Here is a 23,226-nt window from a genome sequence, read left to right on the forward strand (position 1 = left end):
GTCACCTCGGAGGCTCGGTAAGCAGAGGAAGCTCCCGCCTTCTTCCCCAAGAGCTTTCTGGAAAAAAGAGCGGGTGACTCCGAGCCTGCTTGCCCCCCGTCTCCTCTCCGGGCCTAAAACGTGCCGCTGCTCCGCGCCTCTCCTTCGGGCCCGAAGGACCTTGGCGCTCTTTTCCCCCGGGAGCGGCGGCGGGCGCTGCCCCGCGGCCGCAGCGGCGCAAAGTACACGGGGCGGTGCCGCACGCCGGCGGCGGGGCCGCGGCTCGCCCCGGCCCGGCCCCTCTCCCGCACCGCCCCGGGGCGGCACCTCCCGCCCGCCCGCAGCCCTCGCACCCCCGCCGCCGCCTACCCGCGGCCCGCTCCGGCGGCGGGGGGCATGGCGGCTCTCCCCACCTCCTCCTCCGCCGGCAGCGCCGACCCGCGGCGCGGGCAGGCCCCACCCCGCAGCTCGCCCGGCCGGCGGGGCGGGAAGGGGCGGCGCTGCGGCAGCTTCATAACTCGCGTTTGGCCGGGCGGGCGGGAGGTAGCGGTTCCTCAGGAGCGGGATGGAGGCGGCAGCGGCGAGGCAGCCCGCCGCGGGGGCGCGCTCTCTGGGTAGCGCCCTGGCCGGCACCCGCCCCGAGCAGCCCCCCGGCTGCCTCCCGGCCTCCGCCAGCGGCTCGGAAGCCGAGGCGCGGGTGCTGGTCATCAACACGGGCGGCACCATCGGCATGGTGCAGGACGTCAAGGGTGAGGGGGCTCTGGGCGGAGCGGGGAGCGGAGCGGGGCGGCGGGCGGGCGGGCGGGCTCCCCCGCAGGGCGCGCTGCGGGGCCGGGGTGGTGCGGGGCGCCGGCGGGCGCTGCGCGGGGGGTGCGGATGCCCCGGTCGTAGCTGACAGCCCGAGCGGCTTTGTGGCCGCTCGCCCTGGCGCCGTTTACGGTTCAGCATCCCCGGGTTTCTCGAAACTGGTATAAGCAACGCCAGAAGGGCGTGTGCCTTCCTCTAATCCTCCGTTCCTACCAGCTGGCTGTTTCGGTAGCTTAGCTGATGGGTTTCCTTCGGACAAGGGAGACTCATAGCTGGTTAGAGCAGTTTTTAGCAGAGGACAGCGCGTTTCCCGACATACGAGTCCTTTCTCCCCTCCTTCGTGCACTGAAAGTGAAACCAGCTTAATCGTACCAGCCGTGCAGTCTTTTTTTAGTCCCAAAGAGTCAACATCTCAAGCTGCCTGGGGAGCACGCGCTTCACATTCCCCCTGGGAAGAGTGTGGGCTGCTGGAGGTGGTGGCCACGTGAAGGTTTTTCAAGTGGTGACCTGACAGAGGCGGCTGGTGCAAGTGTGGCAGCGTACGTCCTGCCAAGTGTCATAGCGAGCGGGATCCGGGGCGGCATCTGTGCTCACCTGCCTCTGGGCAGGCTTCTGCTGCTCTCCTGCCAGCTCTCAGCTTTCTTGAAGCAGCCGTTGAAGAGTTCTGCTTTGCCTTACCAAGGGAGGGTCAAGTGAGACTTGTGTTGGTGAAAAGGCTAGGCATGCCAAATCCCTTCCCACCAGCTGAGGAATGTTTAAATCCAAAATTGAATACTGAGATGTCTCTGTATATTACCTGCGTTTTACCTGAAAGCTTCTTAGGTACCTACAAGTATATGCTGTGTGTTTTCAGGCACCCCAAAATGTCAACAGATAGGTGCCTAAACTCACCTACACACACCTCACCCCGCTCCTAATCCAGAAGCTGGTTGGAGTGGTACCTAAGCAAGGCACGGATCCCAAGGGATGCCAGAAGCATCAACTGACGTTTCTGGGGAAAATAACAGATTTCATCCAGGTCTGACTTGCTGCAGGGCTGTGTGTTTACCAGCGTTGGTGTAAAGGGAAAGGGAGTAATGTATGGGGGTTGGAGAGAGGAAAGCAGTCCAATTTCGATTCAGTTTCCTTCTTCTTTCACTTGGGAGGTAGTAGAGCATCCCAGGGCTTCCAGAGCCTGTGTCTGTGTGGATACTTGCATTTCCTACTATGGATTGTCAAGCCACTGCCTGATACACAGTCTTGGCTACTCGTTTGTAGGAATAAAATGCTTGGGGATTCACCTCAGAGCTTCCTAGACTACATTTTTTTTCTAATACTTATCCCTTGTCAGAAGATGGTGGCTGGCTGATCCTTTTTATTGTAGGGAAAATCCCTGAAGGCGTTGTTCTGCTTTGTTTTTTATGGCTGTCATCTTTGTGTTTATCAAAGTTGTTAAAAAAAAAAAAAAGTCTGTGTTTTAGATGACATGTGGTGACTTTCCTCTCTCTGCATTGTTTATACTAAAATAACTTCCTACTTCTATTGTCTCAGCTTCCCAAGCACCTTTTTTAAGCAAATAAATTAAAATTGCATCTCGTTCTTTTATAAATGAACTCCATAACCTCCTCTTGTATGTGTCTCATATTTTTTTCCTTTGGCTTATCAAGTGTCAATCATTAAAGTATGTGCAAACAATCTAACAGTTATGATTCAATGATGTTGACTTGCTACATCCTGGTGAGAGTATCAACCTGCTTTTCATACACAGACGTAGCCGCAGAGCAGCCAGAGTACCTCTTTCAAGAATATTTGGTAGTCTTTAGTGTTGAGACAAGCTGGCAAAAGGCTGTGGGAAATGCAGCATGCTTCAAAGCAAAAAACAATAGATGCTCATTTCTTTTATTAATCAATGGATAGAAAGTGCCTGCTTACAACCATACCTAGAACTGCAAGTGTTTTATTTCAAGCAAGGTGAGCAGAAGTAGTTTCCTTGAGCTGCTCAAAATCTTTCATAGCTGCAACTGACCAAATTGAAGGCATCAAGCTAAAGTTTCTACCTAACTAATTTCTGTCTAGGCTTACAAGCTTTTCTGTGGTCCTTCCAGTTGCTGGGAGAAGATGGTTTCATTTTTTAAATCAGACAGTTTTGATAGGTCTAATGTATTCTGCAAGGAATTATGTTCCTGTGCAGAACTGCCCCTGTGTACAAGACTGATATAATCACATTCCCTGGCCTCCCCATGCGTGTGTGGAGTGATTATTTATCATCACGAGATCTGACTGTAAATCTCCTGCAGAGGGTTGGCAGTTGACCTGTACACGTGTAGCAACTCCAGCATGTCTGGGATCTGTTGGACTTTCTGCACACCTACAGGTTACCTGTGCAGGAGTCATTTACAGGGGATGGAAAGTCTGTTTCTCTTTGTGTGAGTTGGTTGACAACCAGACTCAGTTGCAGACTCTCTCAGCAATCATGTTTTTACTGTCAAATAAGCAAACCATTTCAGTGCATTTAAAAAACTTCTTTTTTCTACTTCCTCCTGCTTATTTCCTCCTACAACAGCCTCTTTTGGCTTATTGGTAGCTCATTTCAGAAAGAGTATCACAGTAACCTTACTAAGGAGTGCAGTAAGATTCTAATCTTTGCCTCAGGTTTGTGCTCATGTTCCTCCTAGCTGTTGCCTTCAGGAACATCTTTCCTTGGGCTTGTGGGCTGGATCTCTTTCCTAGCTTTCACTTGAAATATTAAGAGGAAATAAAAAACAAACAACAAAACAACCAACAAATACAAGTTGAACTAAGCTAAATCCCCTTAGAAAGATTACTTACATTGGAATAGAGTCTGCAAGGGTAAGTTAGTAAATTATCTGTCTTTTCTAGACATACTAGACTGCCAAAGGACTGGCTGCTGTAGTCCAAATCTTTCTCTGGTTGAAACCTATGCACCTCACTTCTGAAAGCTCCAAGTACTACAGCTGCAGAAATTAATATTTTGGTGAAGGCTTTCTGCGTCTCTGCCTTTACAAGATGTAATTGTTACTTTGGGGATTTGGCACTGTAGATGTATGTCCCATTTGTATTGATATTCCTATAGGTAAAAACTTACTGGTTAAAGTATGCTTCTTCTCCCCAACTCCTGTGGTTTCGTGGGTGCACATCCCTGCTGATACACCTGCATCAGACTTTTTCAGGTCCCCATCCTCCGCTGTGGCACAGGTTATAGGATATCTTGAGTGATAAGTAGCTATAATTGTGTTATCTGTAGCACTGGGGTGAAAAGCAGAGTCCTCGAGTGTAGATCAGACAGAACCATGCTTGTTTTCCTCAGCCACAGTTGCTTGTTTGCTGTTCTGCCTTTGTCCATTTGCTTTGTGATGCTGGGGTCGGCCAGTTAAAGGGGAAAAAGACAGAAGTTGGTGAGAGCTATTTGGACAAGTTGCACAGCCTGCCTCTTCTCTGCAGGGGTGAAGTTGCTTCAACTACTTGGTTAACAAGCTTGGCTCACAAAAGATGTTTTTCATGCATAATGAAGTAGAAGTGTTCTTAAAACAGTTGCACTTGAGTTCTCCTGTGTTTGCTTCTTGAAGCTGGAAAGCAGAAAACACTGCTAAGCCACTGCTAATTGTGGATGTGTTTAGAGGACTGCATAGGTCCTAAGTGTGTCATCCTGGATACATCTGCTGAATGTCTTAAAAAAAAAAAAAAAAGTTTAATTTCAGTGCAAGCAATTACAGAAAAATCCTGGCAGATTTGTGATTAAGATAAAAGACGAGGAACTACCTTTTATAAAGAAGGAATTTAAGAATACTAACATACATCAGCTCCCCACTTCCTGGGGCAATTACAAAAAATACAGAGTCTAATCCATTTTCAGTATTCAGAGCAAGAAGAGCATTGGACAAACAGAAGAATAATCAGAAAACACCCAGAAAACACTTGAAACTGGACTGCATTTCAGAGCCAAAATGACTCTATGCCCAAGCATAGCAGAAGTGGCCATTTGTGACTAAGCTAGGAACATCCTTCATAGGAAAAGCAGGGATTATAGCTGAATGAACAAAACATTCAAAGCTTGTTAAGTATATTTTGTGAAACAAAGTATTCCGTCAGGAATCCAAACAAATCCGCTCAAATGCCGTTGCCGTCCTGTGAGAAAGTTGGCTATGAAGGAGCCTTCTACTTCATTTAATGCAAGCCAGGAAGGAGATTAGGGAGTTCTCAAGGGTTTTTTCATCAGTTTGGAAAGTAAATGGAGACAGACAGAAATACTATTGAAAATGCTCTCTATATTTTGGAGTATTTTAGATAATCTTTGCTGTTTGAAGGCGAAACAAAAAAATACACATGCTAACTTGGATGAGAATTGTGTTTAAACAAACAGAAGAACTGGGAAGTTGGAGAGAATTACTTAGCCTTAAATTAGGAATAACTAAAACTAGCAAAAGTAGAATAATGAGATTTGAGAGTTTGTTCGCTATCTGAACAGGTGGTATAAAACACATTCACTGAGATTATAATGAACTGGACAGTAACGCCAGTAGAATCTTGAAGTCCAGAAGGAAGTACCTCTGGTGGAAGTTCCTTGAATGAAAAAAGTCTCAGAAAGTCCAGCCTTAAGAAAACGAGAGTGGCTGCTGACTCTAGACACTAGGACTGTTGCTGTCCTTGCTGAAACAGGGTATTGGGAGATGAGTTGCAAGTTAGATGCATAAACAAACTCAGTTCTGTGATGCTGAGGATTTTAACATCCAAAATTTAGGTGCCTTTCTGGCTAATAGAGAATGGCATGTGGATTCCCTTTGAAATACCTGGCTGCAGCAGAACACTTGCAGATCCAGCAAACACTAACTGTACTTTGTCAAGTTTAAGCCCTAAGCATTTTAGGACCCCTGCCACAGAGAGAAAGACATCATCACGGGCAGGGAGAGAGTGAAGAGAGCTTAAGGTGCACCCACGCTTTTGACTTTTTCTATTCAGCAGCTTATGCACCTTCTCTACCTCTTGTCAATTGAGATGGTCAGTCCTAAACCTCCTGGTGGAAAGTATCTGTTCAAGAGAGAGTGATTAGTGTGCTTGGCCTGTAAGACTCTTCTTGGTAACTGAGGTTTCTCTGTCTTGGTGCATATATAGATCTTTATCTCTATCTGTCAATGCTCAATACCTACTGTGGGATTTGATTTAGCTTTCTCTTTTATTTATTTTTTTCTCTATGGAAATGCTATTGCCATTGGCAGAGACATAACATGCAGCTTTCCAACATAGTCGTATACTGGTACCTTGCTGTTTGTGCCAATACTGCTGTAGCCTAAGAAGCTGAGGTGAAAATACCACAACTTTATACCACAAAATAATGCTCAGCCTTTTATAAGTCTTCTGCCACTAGGTAGAGAATAGCTATGGCAAATGTAGAAGAGAATGGTAGATCTTTGCTACGGTTGCAAAAATTGGCTTCCTGTCCCTACTGCTGATCGGTATTTGCACACAAGCAACAATTAAAAACAGGTAAAGATAAATATTTGATATGGAGGAGATTTGTAACATTAGTTCTCTTAAATAAAGGATTTATTTATTTCAAGTCAAGAAAAGAATAACTGCATGGAGATTTATTGGTTATGTTCTGTTTTCATGTTCTTAAACTGGCAATAGACTGTTTGAATTTAATTTGACAGGATAGGATGGGCAAACAGCTGTGTAACTTGACTTCTTCCCTCCTTACTGTGCCACTCATTTCCTTCCATCCCTGCTCATTTATTTACTTCCTTTATTCTTTATTTTTAAGGACTTGCTCCTGAGGCCAATAAATTAGTAAGCAGCTTGAAAACGATGCCGATGCTGCACGATGAGGCATACGCCCGGGAAGCAAAGCTGAACAACTTGCATGAATTTTCAGATAACACACTGGTGCTCCCGTAAGTGCATTTTCCTTGGGGAGAGGAAGGGTTAGGAAGTATCTTGTTGATTTTCTGATAATTACTTCTCCAACTATTTAATGTGAAGAATCCATTATGAGGTTAGCAAAAATGCTTATATTGACTGGAAAGGAGAAAGCCTACCATGTCTGGTACTGTAGAAAATGTCTATTTTGATATATTGGCAATGAAGTGTCTTACAACTGCTTGAGAAATAATTTTTAAATTAGGTGACAAATAACCATTCTAAGCAGCTTAGTCCTGCATTTTTTTCTCGTTTCAGGTATTAACTTGCTACTGTACAAACATACAAATATTCTGTAGAAACTAAGAAAACTGTATATACAGCTCTGTGTGAATTATCTTCAGCATATGTCTGAAAAAGTAGAATCTAATTAATGCATCTGTGAATAGGCCTTGTGTTTTAATTCTGCAAGCTGCCTGTTTTTAAAAAACCCTAAAAGCTGATTGTCTTTCCCAAATTTATGCAATATTATGATAATAAGTGGTGGGTTTATAAATAATCTGCATTGCTTCTTAACTGTTGGGCAATGATTAATAAGCTTATAGGTTTTATTTAGAGGGCAGTATGCTAATTTGAGATATTCCCCAGCTGTGATGAATGACCGTACCTCTGTAAACACGTTAACTTTGCACAAAGGGTGATTTTAGACAGTCATTCAAAACCAAATGAGACTATAGCTGTTTTGCTATAAGAGTAAAAATGAATATTCTTTAATCTTTAAGGAGAAAATCAGGACATACAAAGAAAATGTAAGGTTTATTAATTTCTTTCTATTTTATGTTGAGGTCTCTGTGTAAAGCTTTTAAAAGTAACCACTGAAAAGGCAGATGGCAGGAAAGGGGTAATGGGAGACGAAATGGACTCCCAGTGGAGTAGTATTGATGTGAACATGGAGTTTGTGTTAAATACGATGGTTATACTAAGAAAAATGGAGCTCTGTTACGATATTGTTCTATTATACTTTAGTGTAGTTTTGTTATATTTCAAATCACTTAAAATACCCATTTGAGTCCTAAATATACTTCTCCTGGCACATCTTTTCCGTAAAGAACAGAAAAGCTTAAAACAATCATTCGCATCCAAAACTGAGGTTTGAAAAACTGTCTTGTCTTGTTTTTCTGGCACTGCCGAGTGCTGTTTTGGAGTTTAGTCACGGCAATTTGCCATTTTCTCTTTTGTGCTAGCCGAGTGATATTTTAACTAGGCAGTGGAGAAATATTGTGAGTTTCTGAGGGGAGAAAATAGGAGTATTTTGTTAACTTTGTGTATCTGTGTGATAACCTCGATGTAAGAGGAAAGTTATGATCGCTTTTTAGAGAGAAGCATCAACAGTTTTAGACTAGGCCGGTCTCTGGTGTCGATATGTCGTGTTTTATTTAAACAGCACATCCTCAGGGGAGCTTTCTTGTCACCGATTTTCAGCTGCCTTCCCAAGTTACTCATAGCATGTGTAAATGTGATATCCAGCAAGGCAACTGTTTCATATGAAGTCGAACTTCTTCGGTACAGTTTGTCAATTGGTTATGAAGAAAAACTCTGCGTTGTTTTAGTGCTCCCGCTGCTGTGTGCAGCTGTCTTACAGGCCTCATAAGAGCAGTGGGTCTGCAGATTTTACTAGCTGATGAATTGATAATTGACTCTTGGTTTTGCATCCCTGGAGACGTTCAAGGCCAGGTTGGACAAGGCCCTGAGCAACCTGATCTAGTTGGAGATATCCCTGTTCCTTGCAGGGGGGTTGGACTAGATGACCTTTGAAGGTCCCTTCCAGCCCTAACCATTCTATGATTCTATGAAATATACACAATAATAGCAAGTGGGAACAAAGCACTGTTGTGATTGCTGAGGGAAAGTAATCAAGTTTTCTGTGCTCTAAGCACCTTGTTTTGGAACCTTTTAGGCATCCATGCAGTATCCTGTTTTTTTTCTATAGCCTTTGACTGACTTCCAGTGTAAATGTTGAAGTATTTATCACAGTTACAGCTGGCAAGGAACTTTCCATCATCCTCAGACAGTGGAAAAGCATTGAGAACACTCTGAAGATGATCCTGTTAAACATGCTCTGAATGGCTCTGCCTGGAAGAGCGAGTAGGAAGAGCAGAGCTGGCCTGCTAGCAGTTCTTCTTTGTTAGCTGCTTGTTGACTGCTGCATTGCTAAATAGGAACATATAGGAACATAACGTAAGATGAGTGAAAATGGTGGATGTTCTATCCTCTTCCAAGCTTTAGAAGGGTAGCAGAAAATAATAGTAGTAGGGTTTTTTTATTACCCTAAACCTTGACTGCCAAGTTGAATTTATATGTAGTTGACTTTATTCTGAGAGGTTAGAAAGTTTATGTGGAGAAATGAGCATGTTTTGTGGGATGAAACACATGGTCTGTGTGCAGTTGATTTGGCTGGCAAATGAGAGGTCTTTGAAAAGTCAGATTTCTTGAGATAGGCGGGTGGAGAAAGGGAGACCTGTGGTGCTTGGAGGCAAGGAGAGCAGATAGCATGCTTAAAGCTGGGACAATCCCACTGTGATTCCATAGTCATCACCGCCTTTGAGAAGTCCCCTCCAAAATTGGGACTGTGTACTTTTGTAACAGCTTTGAGTGTCCAGACACTTCTTAATCTTTGGTCTCCATCTGCTGGGCTGCACACTGCATAATGTTTGAAAGTGTTACGTTCCTCAGCCCCACAAGTATTTTATCTTGACTGGTTTTGTTTTGTTTTTTGTTGGGTTTTTTCACTTGCACAGTTGCTTTGTCTTGTTTTTATTGTACTTAGAGCAGTCTTTTCCCAGCTATCAAGGTTGCACTTGTTCGGTGGCCAATAATCGATCGACAGTGAGTTGTTTATAGTCCTGAGGCCTCTGTTTTCAACCTTTGCCAGTGTTTTAAGGTCTTTGCTATTATCACATGCTTAAACTCCACATCATAAGAGACAACTGGTACTGTACAGTGAACTTTCATAACAAGGTGACAACAAGCCTAATAAGCTGCGACTGGAGTTTTACAAAGTTACCCTATTACTAGCAAAGGCATATGAGGGATGGAGAGGAAAAGAGTGAAAACTACTGGTTTAGAGAAAAAATCAAAAGTAACAAGCTGATATTAGCTCAAAGAATTTTTTTTTTCCCAATTCTCTTTCTTCGTAGTGTCTCTAAGCAAAACAAAAGAATTTTTTACACAATCCTGGAGCTCTCACCACTGCTTGATTCTTCCAACATGACGCCAGAGGACTGGGCCAAAATTGCAAAGAAACTTGAGGTACTGTGGTGTGGGATAAGAATTAATATGTTGCTTAAACAAAACTAACGGTATATCTAGTATACTTAACAAGATAAAACAATTTAGTAGTGTTATACATATATATTTGTTTATTTTAAATGTAAACATTACATACCTTGCTGAGTTACTTGTAAAGTAACAAGTCCAGTGCTTGCAAGGCTTGCCAAATTTTTTTTTCTTTTGAAACTGTTGCAAACTCATTAAAGTTATATAGCCATGATAAGCAATGATAAGCCATTTCATAATTCTGAACAAGAAAATAAATAGGAAAATCACAGCTGTGATTGAATAAGGAATGCAATATGTAGGTTGTTATGTTCTAAAATGTTGACTTAAATTCACTGTCCAAAAATATTGAATAAAATCCTTAGGTGTAAGTGACTTAACTGAAGGTTGCTTAGTTACACATCATTTGAGTGTTCAATAGCTTAATAGCTGGCTATTGACGTAGAAAATAATTTTATGACTTTATGCCTTTATTACTCTGGACACAGACGGACTCGACTACCTTTGGCTTTGCAGCCAGTAGAACAATTGCTGTCATGGTTAGGTTTCTTACACTGGGAAATGTTTAAAGCCTTAGATATTTCTGCATATATGAAGAAATTCATTACATCCTTCTCTAGATTAAAAAATCAGCATTTCTCTGCTCCTGTCCTGTGTCTGAACTTATCTGTGTGCTTTTAAGAAAGCAGAAATGGGAAATGTTTCAAATGCTTCACACCAGGAATTCATACATAGCTGTTAGAAATAAATAACCATGGGCCTAGTAAGATATTGCTCTTCCAGTCCTGCTTGCTCTGTGATAGTGGACTTTTATAGTGTAAATTTCCTTCTTTGACCAAGCTGTGGCAATGCATGCGAACAGTATAATAATGCAGGGAGTGATACTGAAGATTCAGGTAACAGTCTGTCACGTTTAGGTCTTCTAATCCTGAAAATGCTGAACTAGAGATGATGCTCCTCCTGTGGAATGCATCTTGCCAGGGCAGAGAAGAGATGGAGCTAGTTTGTAGGTGGAGACGCTCTAGGATGGAGTAGGGGTGCAGCTGGGAAACGCCTAGGGCCAAGGGTAGAAGGTGGCAATCCCATGTTGAAAAGGAGAGAATTTACCTTTCTTCCTTAATGGCACATTAGTTTTATTACAAAAAGAAGTGTTTCTTTCTTGTATGCAGAATGCTGTTTCTCTTTATATACAAATATCCAGTTCATGTAATCCAAGCAAAAAGTACTGAGAGGGGAAAAAGCCACTTCTTCAACTGTCCAGTTTATCTATAGACACTGCCACTGTGTGTTCATCTTGGACACGTACTTGGCAGAGATGTAATGTGCTGATGGCTTTCTAGACTGAAAGATTCTAAGATGCTTCTGTGGGATATTTAATACTTAAATATGGCTTATAGGAAAGACGGAGACAAACTTTTTAGTAGGGCCTGTAGTGATAAGACAGGAAGTATTGGTTTTAAACTAAAAGACAGTAGATTCAGACCAGATACAGGGAAGAAATTTTTTACGATGAGGATGGTGAAACACTGGAACAGGTTGCCCAAAGAGGTGGTAGATGCCCCATCCCTGGAAACATTCAAGGTCAGGATGGACAGGGTTCTGAGCAACCTCATCTAGTTGAAGATGTCCCTGCTCATTGCAGGGGGGTTTGACTAGATGACTTTTTATGGTCCCTTCGACCCAAACCATTCTATCTTATCATTATCTTATCATCTATCTATCTTATAATCTCCTTAATTGCCAGCCCGAGCTTTTACATTATGAAGCTTAAACCAAGCCATGTTATTTTGCATCTAATAAGGTTCATAAGGTTGAAAATACTTGTGCGCGTACTGATTGAGTTAGAGAGGACAAGCGGCTATTTCTGTGATTTTAGCCCTTCTTGAAACTTACTTATCTTGTTACTGCATTGGTGAATAACTACAACATGCTTTTTGCATCACACGGTAGTTTGGCCTACAGAAAGATCTTGCAACACTGGCTGTTCTTCTGCTGGCCAACTTCTTAGAGATGAGTGGAAATCCTCTGAAACTTCCAGTAGGTAGCAACATGTAGACACGAGTATTAGTGAAGAAATAGCAAAAGGACAAGTAGAAATGTGCAAGTGAGTTTGGAGGCGACCTTATTATCAGAAGATACCAAGCGTGTGTGCCTACGGTAGCATAAGAAGTGTAATTAAATTTAATTAAAATTAAATTTAATTAAATCATTTATGGCAACCCCTTTTTGCCCTCCATGCTGGCACTTCATAGATCTGCTTAGGCTTCCATGTAATCCTTTCTGTGTTACTAAATTATGTCAGAGACGTCAATGTATCCCAGTGCAGCGTTTACTATGTGCATCGCTCTTTAAAATAGAGGAACCAATTCCTTTTTCCTCCAAAAGCCAGCAGATGACTTTATTCCAACAGGACGAGCTGTGCAATTCATGGCTTTGCATAAAAAAACCTCCGGTGTGGAATTGTATGTAGATTAACGTTATTATAAAATTCCTTTTTGCGTCTGTACCTGCCCCATAGTCTAAGGGACTTCTCAAAAACCACCAAGTTTATGTAGGTTAACGAACGACAAGAAACCTCTTCACCTCCTGCTGCTGCAGAAGTCACACCGTGCTGCAGAAAGGATGGCTTTTCGACAGAAGAGGGCACCCCTACACCGGCAAATTGCCTCCGTGCCACCCGCATTAAACGGACTGTTTTTTCTATATATGATGATAGCCTCGGTTTGCCTAATCTGTTCCTGTAAATGATGTAATCCCTAAAGTAACAGCGGCAATAAGAAATCAGACTATACTACTAATTTGCATATGTTAACATTCCTGTTTAAAGCCATTGCTAAGCTTTTCTTAATTAGCAGTCTTCTGGTTTAAAAATGCTGCATTAATATGTATACATGGAAGAATCTCTTTGACTGTTCCGTAATTAGAATTACTGGCTCTAGTGCTTAGTGTCCTATTAACCCTTAATTGTATTTAAACTGAAAAGAGGATAACTTTAGGAGGAATTATGCGTGTAGTAGCCTTTAAAGTATTATGCTGTTGCTTGCGTCAGTGAAAGTAATGCAATATATACCTCACTTGCTGATGCCAGTGCATTGCTCTAACAATGTGAAAAATGTCTCTCCATCTCCAGGAGCACTATGAAAAATATGATGGTTTTGTGATCCTTCATGGCACCGATACCATGGCCTATACAGCTTCAGCCTTGTCCTTCATGTGTGAGAACCTGGGTAAAACTGTTGTTCTGACAGGATCTCAGGTAATGGACTTAATTTGAAATCAGAAGCCTCAGTTTTAGTTTTTAAATGCAATACTAGGTAGTATCCTGATTGTCACTGTATAGTTCAGTAGTGCAGGGCAGGCCTCTGGCTAGGGTGAGCGGTCACATTGCTGATAGAAATTAGTGAGATCTGACAAATTCACCAGCTGAGGATCTTGCCCCATAATTTTGTCGTTAATGACTTTACAACTCTGTACCAAATCAGACCAGTAGTTCATTATGGCTGGAGCCAGATGCTTCAGAGAAGGATATAAGAGGCTGTCGTTGGCCATTGTGTATTAATCAGTTTATATGAGAAGCATCTTTCCAGCCTCAGGTGGCTGCTGATTGTTAGCTGTCTTTTCTTCTTTTAAAGCCCTGAAGCTTATTATTTTTTACTTCATCAGTTGTTATCCTGTCTTATATTACTCATTGTTGCATTCTTTATCATTTTTCAAATAATCTCTAAGCATTAGATGTATTTTCGATCATTTCTGTTCCACAAAGCATCTAACATGGTCTGTTTCCTTTCCTCTAAAGACTGTATTTATGAATTTTAATTCTTTTAGCTGGAGATCAGCTCTTTGCATGTTGTTTGAGGAGGAGGGGTTGTCTTACTAGAAGAGCTTGCTCGAGTGTAAAATACAGCTCTAATCACAAAAGAGAGATGAAACATCGCACTGTAAAATTCCCCTCCCCCATCTCCTAACTCCCCTTTCACATGTGGTCTATTTGAAGTCAAAACACAAAAGTCTAGGAAGGAGCAGGCTCTCACTTACTATCTTGACGTGGGGCAGTCTAGTTGTGATACATCACATTCAAAGTTTTACTTTCTTTTTGGCTTTATTGCTTGGAGATCTGCCCGACATATGATCTAGCGATGGAGCATGTGATTTATTTATTTTTTTCATTGCGGAAAGGAGCTCTGTCTCTCTGTTAATAAAGAGGCAATCTGAAAAGACATGGAAGTCATTGCTCAGCAGACCAAATTTCTGTTTATAATCTTGTCTTTTTTGTTGGTAATAACCTGCTGGCTCACTTTTTCTACACTACAAGGAAAGATGGTGCAAGAGAGCTATTTTGAAGCCTATAGTGGCAGTTCTGTATGATCTGGGGCCATTACTTTTTCTCTGTACAATCACTTCTCCCATGCTCAGTCACTTTAACTATGCCTGCTTTCTATTTTTTATGCTTTTCCTGAATCAGTCTTTTAATCTGCTTAATCACACTAGAATCATCTCTATATTAGCTTTTAAGCATTTAAATTATGAAAGTCAGTTAAGCATAAAGGGAAATCCTGCCATCTACTGCAGTATAAAATAGTCTGGATGAAGAAGGAAACTTTATTTGTTGTAAATCACTGTTACATAAATTTTTCATGTATTTGTATTGCATAAGTTGAACTCTTCTTTTCTGCTGCGTAGGCTTTACATAAGGGATAGGGTATAATTTCAGTCTCTGCTCTTCAGGTGCCCATATACGAGTTGCAGAATGACGGCCGAGCCAACCTTCTGGGGGCACTGCTCTTTGCTGGACAGTTCGTGATTCCTGAGGTCTGTTTGCCTGTGAAGACCATCTCAGAAGCTGCTTTTCTCCCTCTGGCCAGGACACATACTCACATACTCAAAATATCTGGTAGGCAGTCAGGAATTGCACTTAAACAGGAAGATAATGGATTCCGCTGAGGTAAAAGGCACTTGCATGGCAAAGCACATGCTGTTTTCTCAGGAGTCATATCTCATTTTCCCCAAATACAGTCTATAGAGACTATCAAGTCTGAAGTGTAGCTGGCAGCAGACTTGAAATCAGAGGTTCTCTTGAAAATATGTGGGATCTGAAACACTTGTAATAAGTCAGTTTTTTAACTGAAAGTTACTTTGAAGTTCTAAAGTAAGGAGTGTCTTCTAGCTCTAGTTCCAGAAGACTGAAGTGTCGAGGATAATGTACCTAATGGACACAGAAGTACCTCCATGGTCTTAGCACCCTGCCTTTAGAGATGTTGTTGCTGTGCAGCCCAAAAATCAGGGAGAAGACTGGTCAGGTTACACCTCATTTCACTTCTGCCATGATCCCAAAGCCAGTTCCTGTAAGACAACAGCAATAGCTGACTGGCTAAGGTCTTCGTAACTGATAACAACTTCGAGGTGTCTCTTTCCTTCAAATTCCAATTGACAAACTTTAAAGGACTTGAGAAGGAACCTAATTATTTATGTGTGGTAACTCTTTTGAAAGTTATCCTCATTTTCACCAAGCCTTTTGTTAAGGTTTTGGGCTCTGAATTTGGATAGAACTGATGAATTTACTAAAAAGTCCAGGCTGTTTCTTTCCTCTGTCTCTGAAGTGGACTCAGGCAAATTTGGTCTCTCCTAGACTATGCCTCTTGAGAGGATTAAGAAACTAGTTAACTCTTAACTTGTTTTGTTCTTAAATTCTTAAACCAATGTGTCACAGATGCACCAACTCTTTTTGAAAGGGTAAGAGTTGTAAACATCTCCTAGCCTCTGAGTTGCTTTAAAGATTTAGAAAACACTTTATAAAGGATGGACTACAGTATTTATCTACTGAATCTTTTAATTACTGGCTTATTCATAGACCTGTTTCTTTACTTGTCTTGCAGGTGTGCCTGTATTTTTATAATAAATTGTACAGGGGAAATAGGGTGACTAAGGTGGATGCTGGGAGTTTCAATGCCTTTTCCTCACCTAACCTGCCTCCACTTGCAAATGCTGAGGTTGATATTACAAGTAAGCAACATCATCTCTTAAGCCTTGTAATTTATGCCACATGCAATAGAACACTAGCTGAAAAGAATCTGTGCCTATGTAGTTGAAATGCTGTTTTTAAACTCAAATATCTTTGAAAGCCCTGTAGCTTGACTCTACTTTATCTGCTCTGAAACTGTTTAAATATTAGTAAGACTGAGAATTTGTGACTCAACTGCATTTATCTATTGAATATAGATGTGAGCTAGACTGACTTTGACTAAAGATCCAGACTAACCAGAGGGAATGTTGCCCCTGTGTCATGAAAATGCTTGCTCTGAAGATAAAAATGAGGGAGTGAGGACAAAAAGAACAAAGAATTTAATCTCATTAATGACTGTGCTGGGCTCTGAAATCAGGCAAAAGAGTCATTGCAGAGTACTTGCAGCTTCAACAGATTCTCTGTTTGATGCATGTCACTGTGTAAGATGTTTTACTGGCTGTTTAGGACCTGTCTAAACGGCAAGCATACTGAAAACCTAGAATATGTGCTGTGTGAAGTGTTTTTTTCTTCAAAACTTACGCAGGCTTTCTATAATTTCTGTGTGTCTGTTTTTCAAGAAGGGGAAAAACTACATGAAGATTTCAGTACCCATTTGCAAAGTCATTAACACATTGATGTCTGTTCTTGGATAAATGGCACCCTTTCTTTGGAGAGGGGAGACTAGGGACACATTTGGAATCTAGTCAAATGAAGAGTAGCCAAAAAACGTACTAAATGACAGTTTTAAAAAATATAACTTGTTGCGTGAGCTGCTTTTGGATAGGCTAGGTATATTAAAAAGAGTAGAACTTGGTGACAGTCTCTAAAAGATAGGAATAGGAGGGGGTTCCTGAATTCTTTTCCTAGATGCCATTAGGGGCAGTAGGAGATCTAGCCCTGTGCCGTGCAGTGTGCCATTCTGAATGGTTTCTTCTACTAGAGAGAGACATTCTGCAATTTGGAAAAATAAACTTATCCCTTCTACCTAGTGAGTAGGAGTTACTTAACAAAGTTTCAGGATCAAAACACAGTGTTTGTAGCAGCCAGATACGAACTGAGGAAGCCTGTGAAATACTGTAGTGGTCTGTAAGACATCTCTCAAGTAGACAGTCTGCCACCATTGTATTACTGTGCTGTGTCAAACACGGTGTATCCGAAATCAACAGAAATGCTGTCAGTTGGTTGTTGCAGTAAAGTGGGGAGAATCTTCTTTCTTGGGTTTTAATGAACTGCATCAAATAGGGTATAAATAAATTCCGTTTACTGACTGATCAATAATGAAATCAAGCCGCAAATTGCATGCTATTTCTCTCTTGGATTTGAATGAACTGTTTTGTGATTCCTTGTCTATGGTAGAAAAATGAGAAAGTTACTAAGTACTTCCCTTGGCCCATATCAGATCCGATTATCTTTTCAGTAGAATGCCTCATTGACATCAGTGGGGATTTCTGATTTAAAAACTGATGGTGTGATAGGCTCTATTTTTATTTGTTTCAGTTGATTACCCAGTTAGGGTAGCATCATTTATCCAAGATGATGGTGTCAGTATTGAAGGATTGTTTCATTTTGAAAAAAACATAGTTTATAGTATGGGCAGTCTACTAGTGCTGCTTCATTTTGTCCAAAGTAATTGCTTGAAACATCGCTGTCTCCCTTGAGTTTGCTGGTACAACCCTTGTATGAAGCTTTCATGGAGACAAGGAACCACTTGGGCTTTTAAAAACAAACCAAACAAATCTAACGTCTTTTAACTTTTTTTGTTTTTTTTCAAATGACTTTGTACAGTGTGTCTTAATCCCCCTGTAGACAGTGCTGACCATAGGCAGGGCTGACTCTTGCTGCTTCAGCATTGTGGAGAGCGGCCTGAGGATGCCAGGAGGAGTAGGCCGTGTCCTCAGGCTTCCTGGGAGTGAAAGCTGGGAAAGAAAATTCCAGAGAAGGAGAGGGGAAGAGGTGACAGGATGGAGGGAGTGGGAAGTGTAATGGAATCATGAGTTGGGACACAGGAATGAGGAGAGGACATGCTGTTCAAGGCTAGTCATACCATATAAAAGCAACAAACTACTTCAGAGCCAGAGGAGAGGGAGAAGCTTGGTCCTCTTCCCTTCCCTACCCTAGCTGCAGTACTCTTCTTCATTTTGATATCCATTTTTCACCCTGCTCCCTCTTCAGGTGAGGCTCCCAATGGATTTCTGATCCCATCGACTAGCTGTGTTCTCAGCCACATCCTTAACTGTTAGCAACACCTAAGAGTCCTGTTATCCAGTTTTAGATGAGCAAGTGTGTCAGGTTCCTCACGAGTTTCAATTTAGCACAAGAAACTCCTGTAAGAAGTGAAAAATTCTAGCCTACTCCTGAGATGAGCAAGAAACCCAATGCTGATGGGAAATACTTCTGCAGCAGAATCAGAAATCTCTGTATGAAATGGACAACACAGAAATAACCAAAAATATTTCTAAAGTCTTAAAGCTTATCAAATGAAAGACCTTGCCTTATTTCTCCCGTTTTGAAAACAGGAGAGATAAGGATGACTATTTCGCTTGAAATGTGTAAAGAGTCTCGGTGTGTTTCATAACTGATTACTCTCCTCTGTTCTCAATTGTCCTAATGAAGCAAATACGAAACTTGCTTTGTTACCATGGCTGGACTTTCTTCGTGTAACTTCTGGGAGTGGTGCACATGTACAGGACCGTATGATGAGAAACATAACTTGCGTGGGGGACAAACAGAGCCTGTGTGACTGTGCATGCAGATGTGGCACAGCAGAAGATTAGAAAGACTCTTTTGGGCTCGTCTACCCACCAGTCTCATTAGAGAGAAGCTATTCGTCACTGGCCAAGTCTGTGTCTTGGTTGGCAGTTCTGGTTATCTCTAGTAAAAAGCCCAAGTCATTGATGTCTTAAGGCAAATGTCAGCTCTCTTCAACGAAACGCGTTTGGTACCCCCCCTCCTTGTAAGTAGGCATGTTGATTCTTGCAACGACACCGTTTAATTTAAATACTCATTTCAAAAGGTAGACGTCGATTGTTTTTAATGAACTGCCAAAAAAGGGGGTCTGTGTGTGTTTGCCTCCTTCAGGAATTTGCACCCCTAGGTTGTCCTGTGCTCCCTACCCCTCGGCTGCCGCTGAATGGTAACGAATGCTGGGGCAGCTTATATAATGGTAGGGCTCGCCCAGAGCCCTGCAGAGAAGGATGAGAAGAAAGCATTGCTGTTTGTCTGGAGCTCTGCAATCACGAAAAGCTGTATTTCTTGTTTGATTTCATAACTTGGAGTTCGGTCACCACTCCTAAGGGAGGTGTCGCTCTTAGTTGCTGCTCTCCCATTAGAAGTTGAAACCTGCATTGTGGCATAGGTGCTGTTTAAAAAGAAAGGGAAGTTTTGCTACTTTTTAGACTGTTTAGAGCTGCTTATCTTTTTTATTTTATTTTTAAGTCAGATTGATGGGGTTTTTTGCACTGTCTCTATCACCATGGTGGGGTTGGGGGGACGTGTGTGTGCATAAAACTGAATAAGATAAGGATGTATTTTTGAGCTGTAGTTTTAAAAGCTGTAGTGTTTGATAGGGAGGGGGAGATTGGAAACAGCAGAGTATTGTTTATGTTATGGTTTTGTTTGAAAGAATAAACAAAAGGCCTTAGTATCTTGAATGCAGTCTACTTAAATAATGCAATCTTTTCTATCCCAAGCCATTTTGGATACAATACATAAATAGCCATTGCCTCTTTATTTGATGTACATTGCTTTAAAAACTTTTTCTGCTGTGTAAGACCAGTAGCTATCTTACATTTCTTCCTCAGCTTTGTGTCCATATTTGCATAATGCAGTACACTGTATCAGTTAAACTCTTTACAAACATAGGCCATCCAAGTCAGAACTGATTACTATTTTCTGTGTTGCGCCAAAACTGAATATCCCTAATTAGTCACTCTTATCCATAGGATATTGTTATGAACACTGATACGTACAGCTTTTTGTACTTCACCTGCTTGTATATGAGTTTCTTACTTAAGAACTGTTAGTGATTTTTTTTTTTAACTTTTTTTCATTATTTTTTAAATTTATTTAACAAAAAGATGATTGCTGTGTGGTATGACTGTTGGCTGCAAGACAGCTGGTTTATTCAGTAAAATGAAGAGCTTGAATTTAGCTATGCAGCCTAAATATTCTTCCTTTTTTGCGGATGTAATCTTTGAGATGGAGGATGCAAAGGGTGTGTTCTAAATCTTTATTTTTTCCCCTGCATGGCGCTCTGTCTCACAACAGTTCTGAATAAATCTGACGTGAAGTCGGGCTTTTATGTATATTTGTTTGTCTTTGGCTCTTGCATCACACTTGCCTTTTGTTTTGCTTTTTAGACTCGTTTGTCTAATGGAAAGCTGACATCTGTGGAGTCTGCAGCACTGAGCTCGTTATGTAGGCTGGCGAGGTTCATGACCAAGAGAACGTTAACTCAGGGACAATCTTTGGTTCTTTTTTTTAATATAGTTTGGAATTACATCACTGTACTATGTCTGCATGCATTACATTTATCTTGAAGATGACACGTTATTTGGTAGAGCGTACTCCAAGAGTACAGGTACAGGCCTGGTATAGGTCTGACTTGTGAACCTATCCTCTGATCTCTCTCCTTGGTCTTCTACTTTTGGCAATATCTTAGTGATCTATGCCAAGGCAGGTTTCCTGAGTTCATTCTTCAAGTTCGTTACAGGCATTAGGGATGCTACTAGTTGCCAAACTGAGTAGTATGCATTTGTGAAGTTTTGGCAGGGACTCCTAGCTTATGGAGGATAAAGGAAAGAGAGCTATGCTACAATTTTATTGCCGTCCCTTCTTACAGAGGAGGCTGCTTTTAAAGAATTAATCTGTGTGTTAGAAGGTTGAAAGGATTTGATTTATTGCTAAGCACTGCTGCTTCTTGAAGCACAGTGCTCATGAGTGAACGTGGTTAGCCAGGCCTATGAACCTCAAGCAGAACAACTGCATGGCTTTCTGCACTCACCCATATACCTGCTGCACATCTCTAACTCGCTCTGGAAAGCTCATGGACGCCTTTGAGAGCTACTTGGCTAGCTACTAAATCCAACCAGGTGGTTTCAGAACCATGCTGGCCAGCTTAGCACAAAGAAAGAAACTGTAGAAATGATCTGTATTTCTATTCTCCCAATGGTCATTAGGAATCCATGTGCTGAAGTGTGGCTGGTTGGACAAAGGTGATGCCAAGCCAACTGCTTTTGACCTGTTTAACAACATACAGGTTTTTTTTAGAAAGAACGTACAGAGGCTCTAGTTGCTGACAGGGCACCACGACAGGAAGGGAAAGTTCCTAAAGTCTTATAGGTGACTGCTGACTTAATGCATTGTGTAGTTTTTAGTATCTCCCTTAATGGGGCAATAGTGCAGACTTCAATGAAGGCTTTGAAATGTACTCTGAATTTTCTTGCAAATGGCTGTCTGCTGATGGCAAGAGATTGCAACAGTAATTGGTGTGAGTAACTCTCCACATGGCTGAGAGCAAGTCAGTATTATGCACGCAGATCTTTTATCTGTCTTGCTGCTTGGGACCTTCTCCAAAATCTAAAAAGCTTAAATCATGATAGGGAAACAGGTAGCTTTATGGCATGGTCTACTTTCATTGAAGCATGGCGCTCTGAGCTGTTGGCTGCTGTCTGTTAAACCTCTTCCAGTGCCTTATAGGAGCCGTTGGCATTACCAATGCTGCGCTCCTACACTGAAGTAGTAAAATTTTAAAATCAATAATGCATGACTTGGCTTCTAATAATGCAACACAAACAAACTATTAGTTAAACAGCTGGCTTCTGGCTCTAAATGTATAGTCGGAGTTAATTGAATCCTTGCTATTTTATTTAATCGTTAGTAACTACTTAATAAACTCTGGAGGTGATTAGCAGCAACAGTAACTGCATTTGTCATCTCTTATGTCTGGGAAGATGAAGGTCTGCTTTTCTAAACATGAATCCAGGCTGGTATCAGGCCAACTACGTAACAATGAAGTTCAGGTCAGTGCGTGATGATTGAATATCTCACCTATGCTAGACGTGCATGACACACTGTTGGTTGAGGCTTTCTGAGCACTCTGAACTGGGAGAGTTGGCACTAATAGGACATATTCAACATCATGAACCCATCAGGTCTAGTACTCGGATGCTTTTCCCAGCTATCAGACTTATCTGTTGAAGAGGTTGTAGTAGAGGTATACAGCTTTGTGTCTGATAGATCATCCTCTTCACTAATGGTCATTGAACTAAGATATCCATTTTGGAGGTCTTTGCTATAAAATGCTATTAAATTGAAGTATACACGTTAAATATCTCCTCGAAGGGCACTAACTTAGAAATATTGACAAGTAATACTGATCTATCTTGGAATCTAGACTATTTTAGTCTATTTTAAAAGCTAAAATATAGCACAGCTGAGCCTGACCTGGATGTGGCCTTTAAGACATATTTTGTGGTACCTAATAAATAAGGTGGATTAAATCAACTGCCATGGCTGCTGTCTTAAATTGGCCTTCATTTCTTCTCTTCAAAAATACATTGTCTTTCATGAACTCCCTACATAAGAATGTTTTAAACACAGTGTCTAAGTATGAGGTGGTACAAATGTACTTAATATTATGTCTTAATATTAAACTAAGAAGGCCATTTCTCTTCAACAGTAAACTGGGAAACGGTGTGGAGAGCCAATACCAAAAAGAAGTTTCAAGTTCACACCAATATGAACAGGAATGTTGGGCTTCTGCGAATCTTCCCAGGAATCACAGCTGCTGCTGTAAGTGTCACCACTTCATTTTGGAAGTGCATGAAGTGATGCTCAAATACTTGATTAGTCAGCTGAAGTAGGAAACTGCATTTTTGTAGCACTGGTTGGGGTTTTGGATGGAAAGGAAAGGATCTGTCTTCTTCTGATAAATGTTTTTTTTGAATATCAGAGCATTCAAAGGCTATTTTCATATTCTGTAAACTATTGATAAAAGCTTTTCAAATATGTTTTGTCTAAACTGCCTGGGCTCTGAAATTTAAAATTAATTTCTTGTCAGGGCTCATAAATAGGTCAAGTGTGCTTTTCTAGACAGGTGGAGGCTACAGTGGCCATGGAAATGCTCTCTTGCTGCATATTGAGGCATATTAATAGACATCTTGTCAGAGAATACCCAATATGGTGGGTAGAGGGGAGTATGACTATTTCTACAACTCATGCTGCTTCTTTAAGGTTCATTTTGTCTCACA

General features: G+C 41.4%; 1 protein-coding gene across 1 annotated transcript in view; it reads left to right on the forward strand.

Moving 5' to 3' along the window:
• Positions 1 to 544: 544 nt before the first annotated feature.
• ASPG (asparaginase) overlaps positions 545 to 23,226 on the forward strand; it is a 46,498-nt gene continuing 23,816 nt past the window's right edge. Inside the window, exons 1-7 of the mRNA XM_086613780.1 lie at positions 545 to 728; positions 6,545 to 6,674; positions 9,837 to 9,948; positions 13,106 to 13,231; positions 14,701 to 14,784; positions 15,849 to 15,975; positions 22,656 to 22,768. Coding sequence (XP_086469906.1) covers positions 545 to 728; positions 6,545 to 6,674; positions 9,837 to 9,948; positions 13,106 to 13,231; positions 14,701 to 14,784; positions 15,849 to 15,975; positions 22,656 to 22,768 — 876 coding nt within the window. The remainder of the gene's footprint in view (positions 729 to 6,544; positions 6,675 to 9,836; positions 9,949 to 13,105; positions 13,232 to 14,700; positions 14,785 to 15,848; positions 15,976 to 22,655; positions 22,769 to 23,226) is intronic.

The sequence above is a fragment of the Tauraco erythrolophus genome, chromosome 6 (genome assembly GCF_009769465.1).
Source record: "Tauraco erythrolophus isolate bTauEry1 chromosome 6, bTauEry1.pri, whole genome shotgun sequence".
NCBI classification, from domain to species: Eukaryota; Metazoa; Chordata; class Aves; order Musophagiformes; family Musophagidae; genus Tauraco; species Tauraco erythrolophus.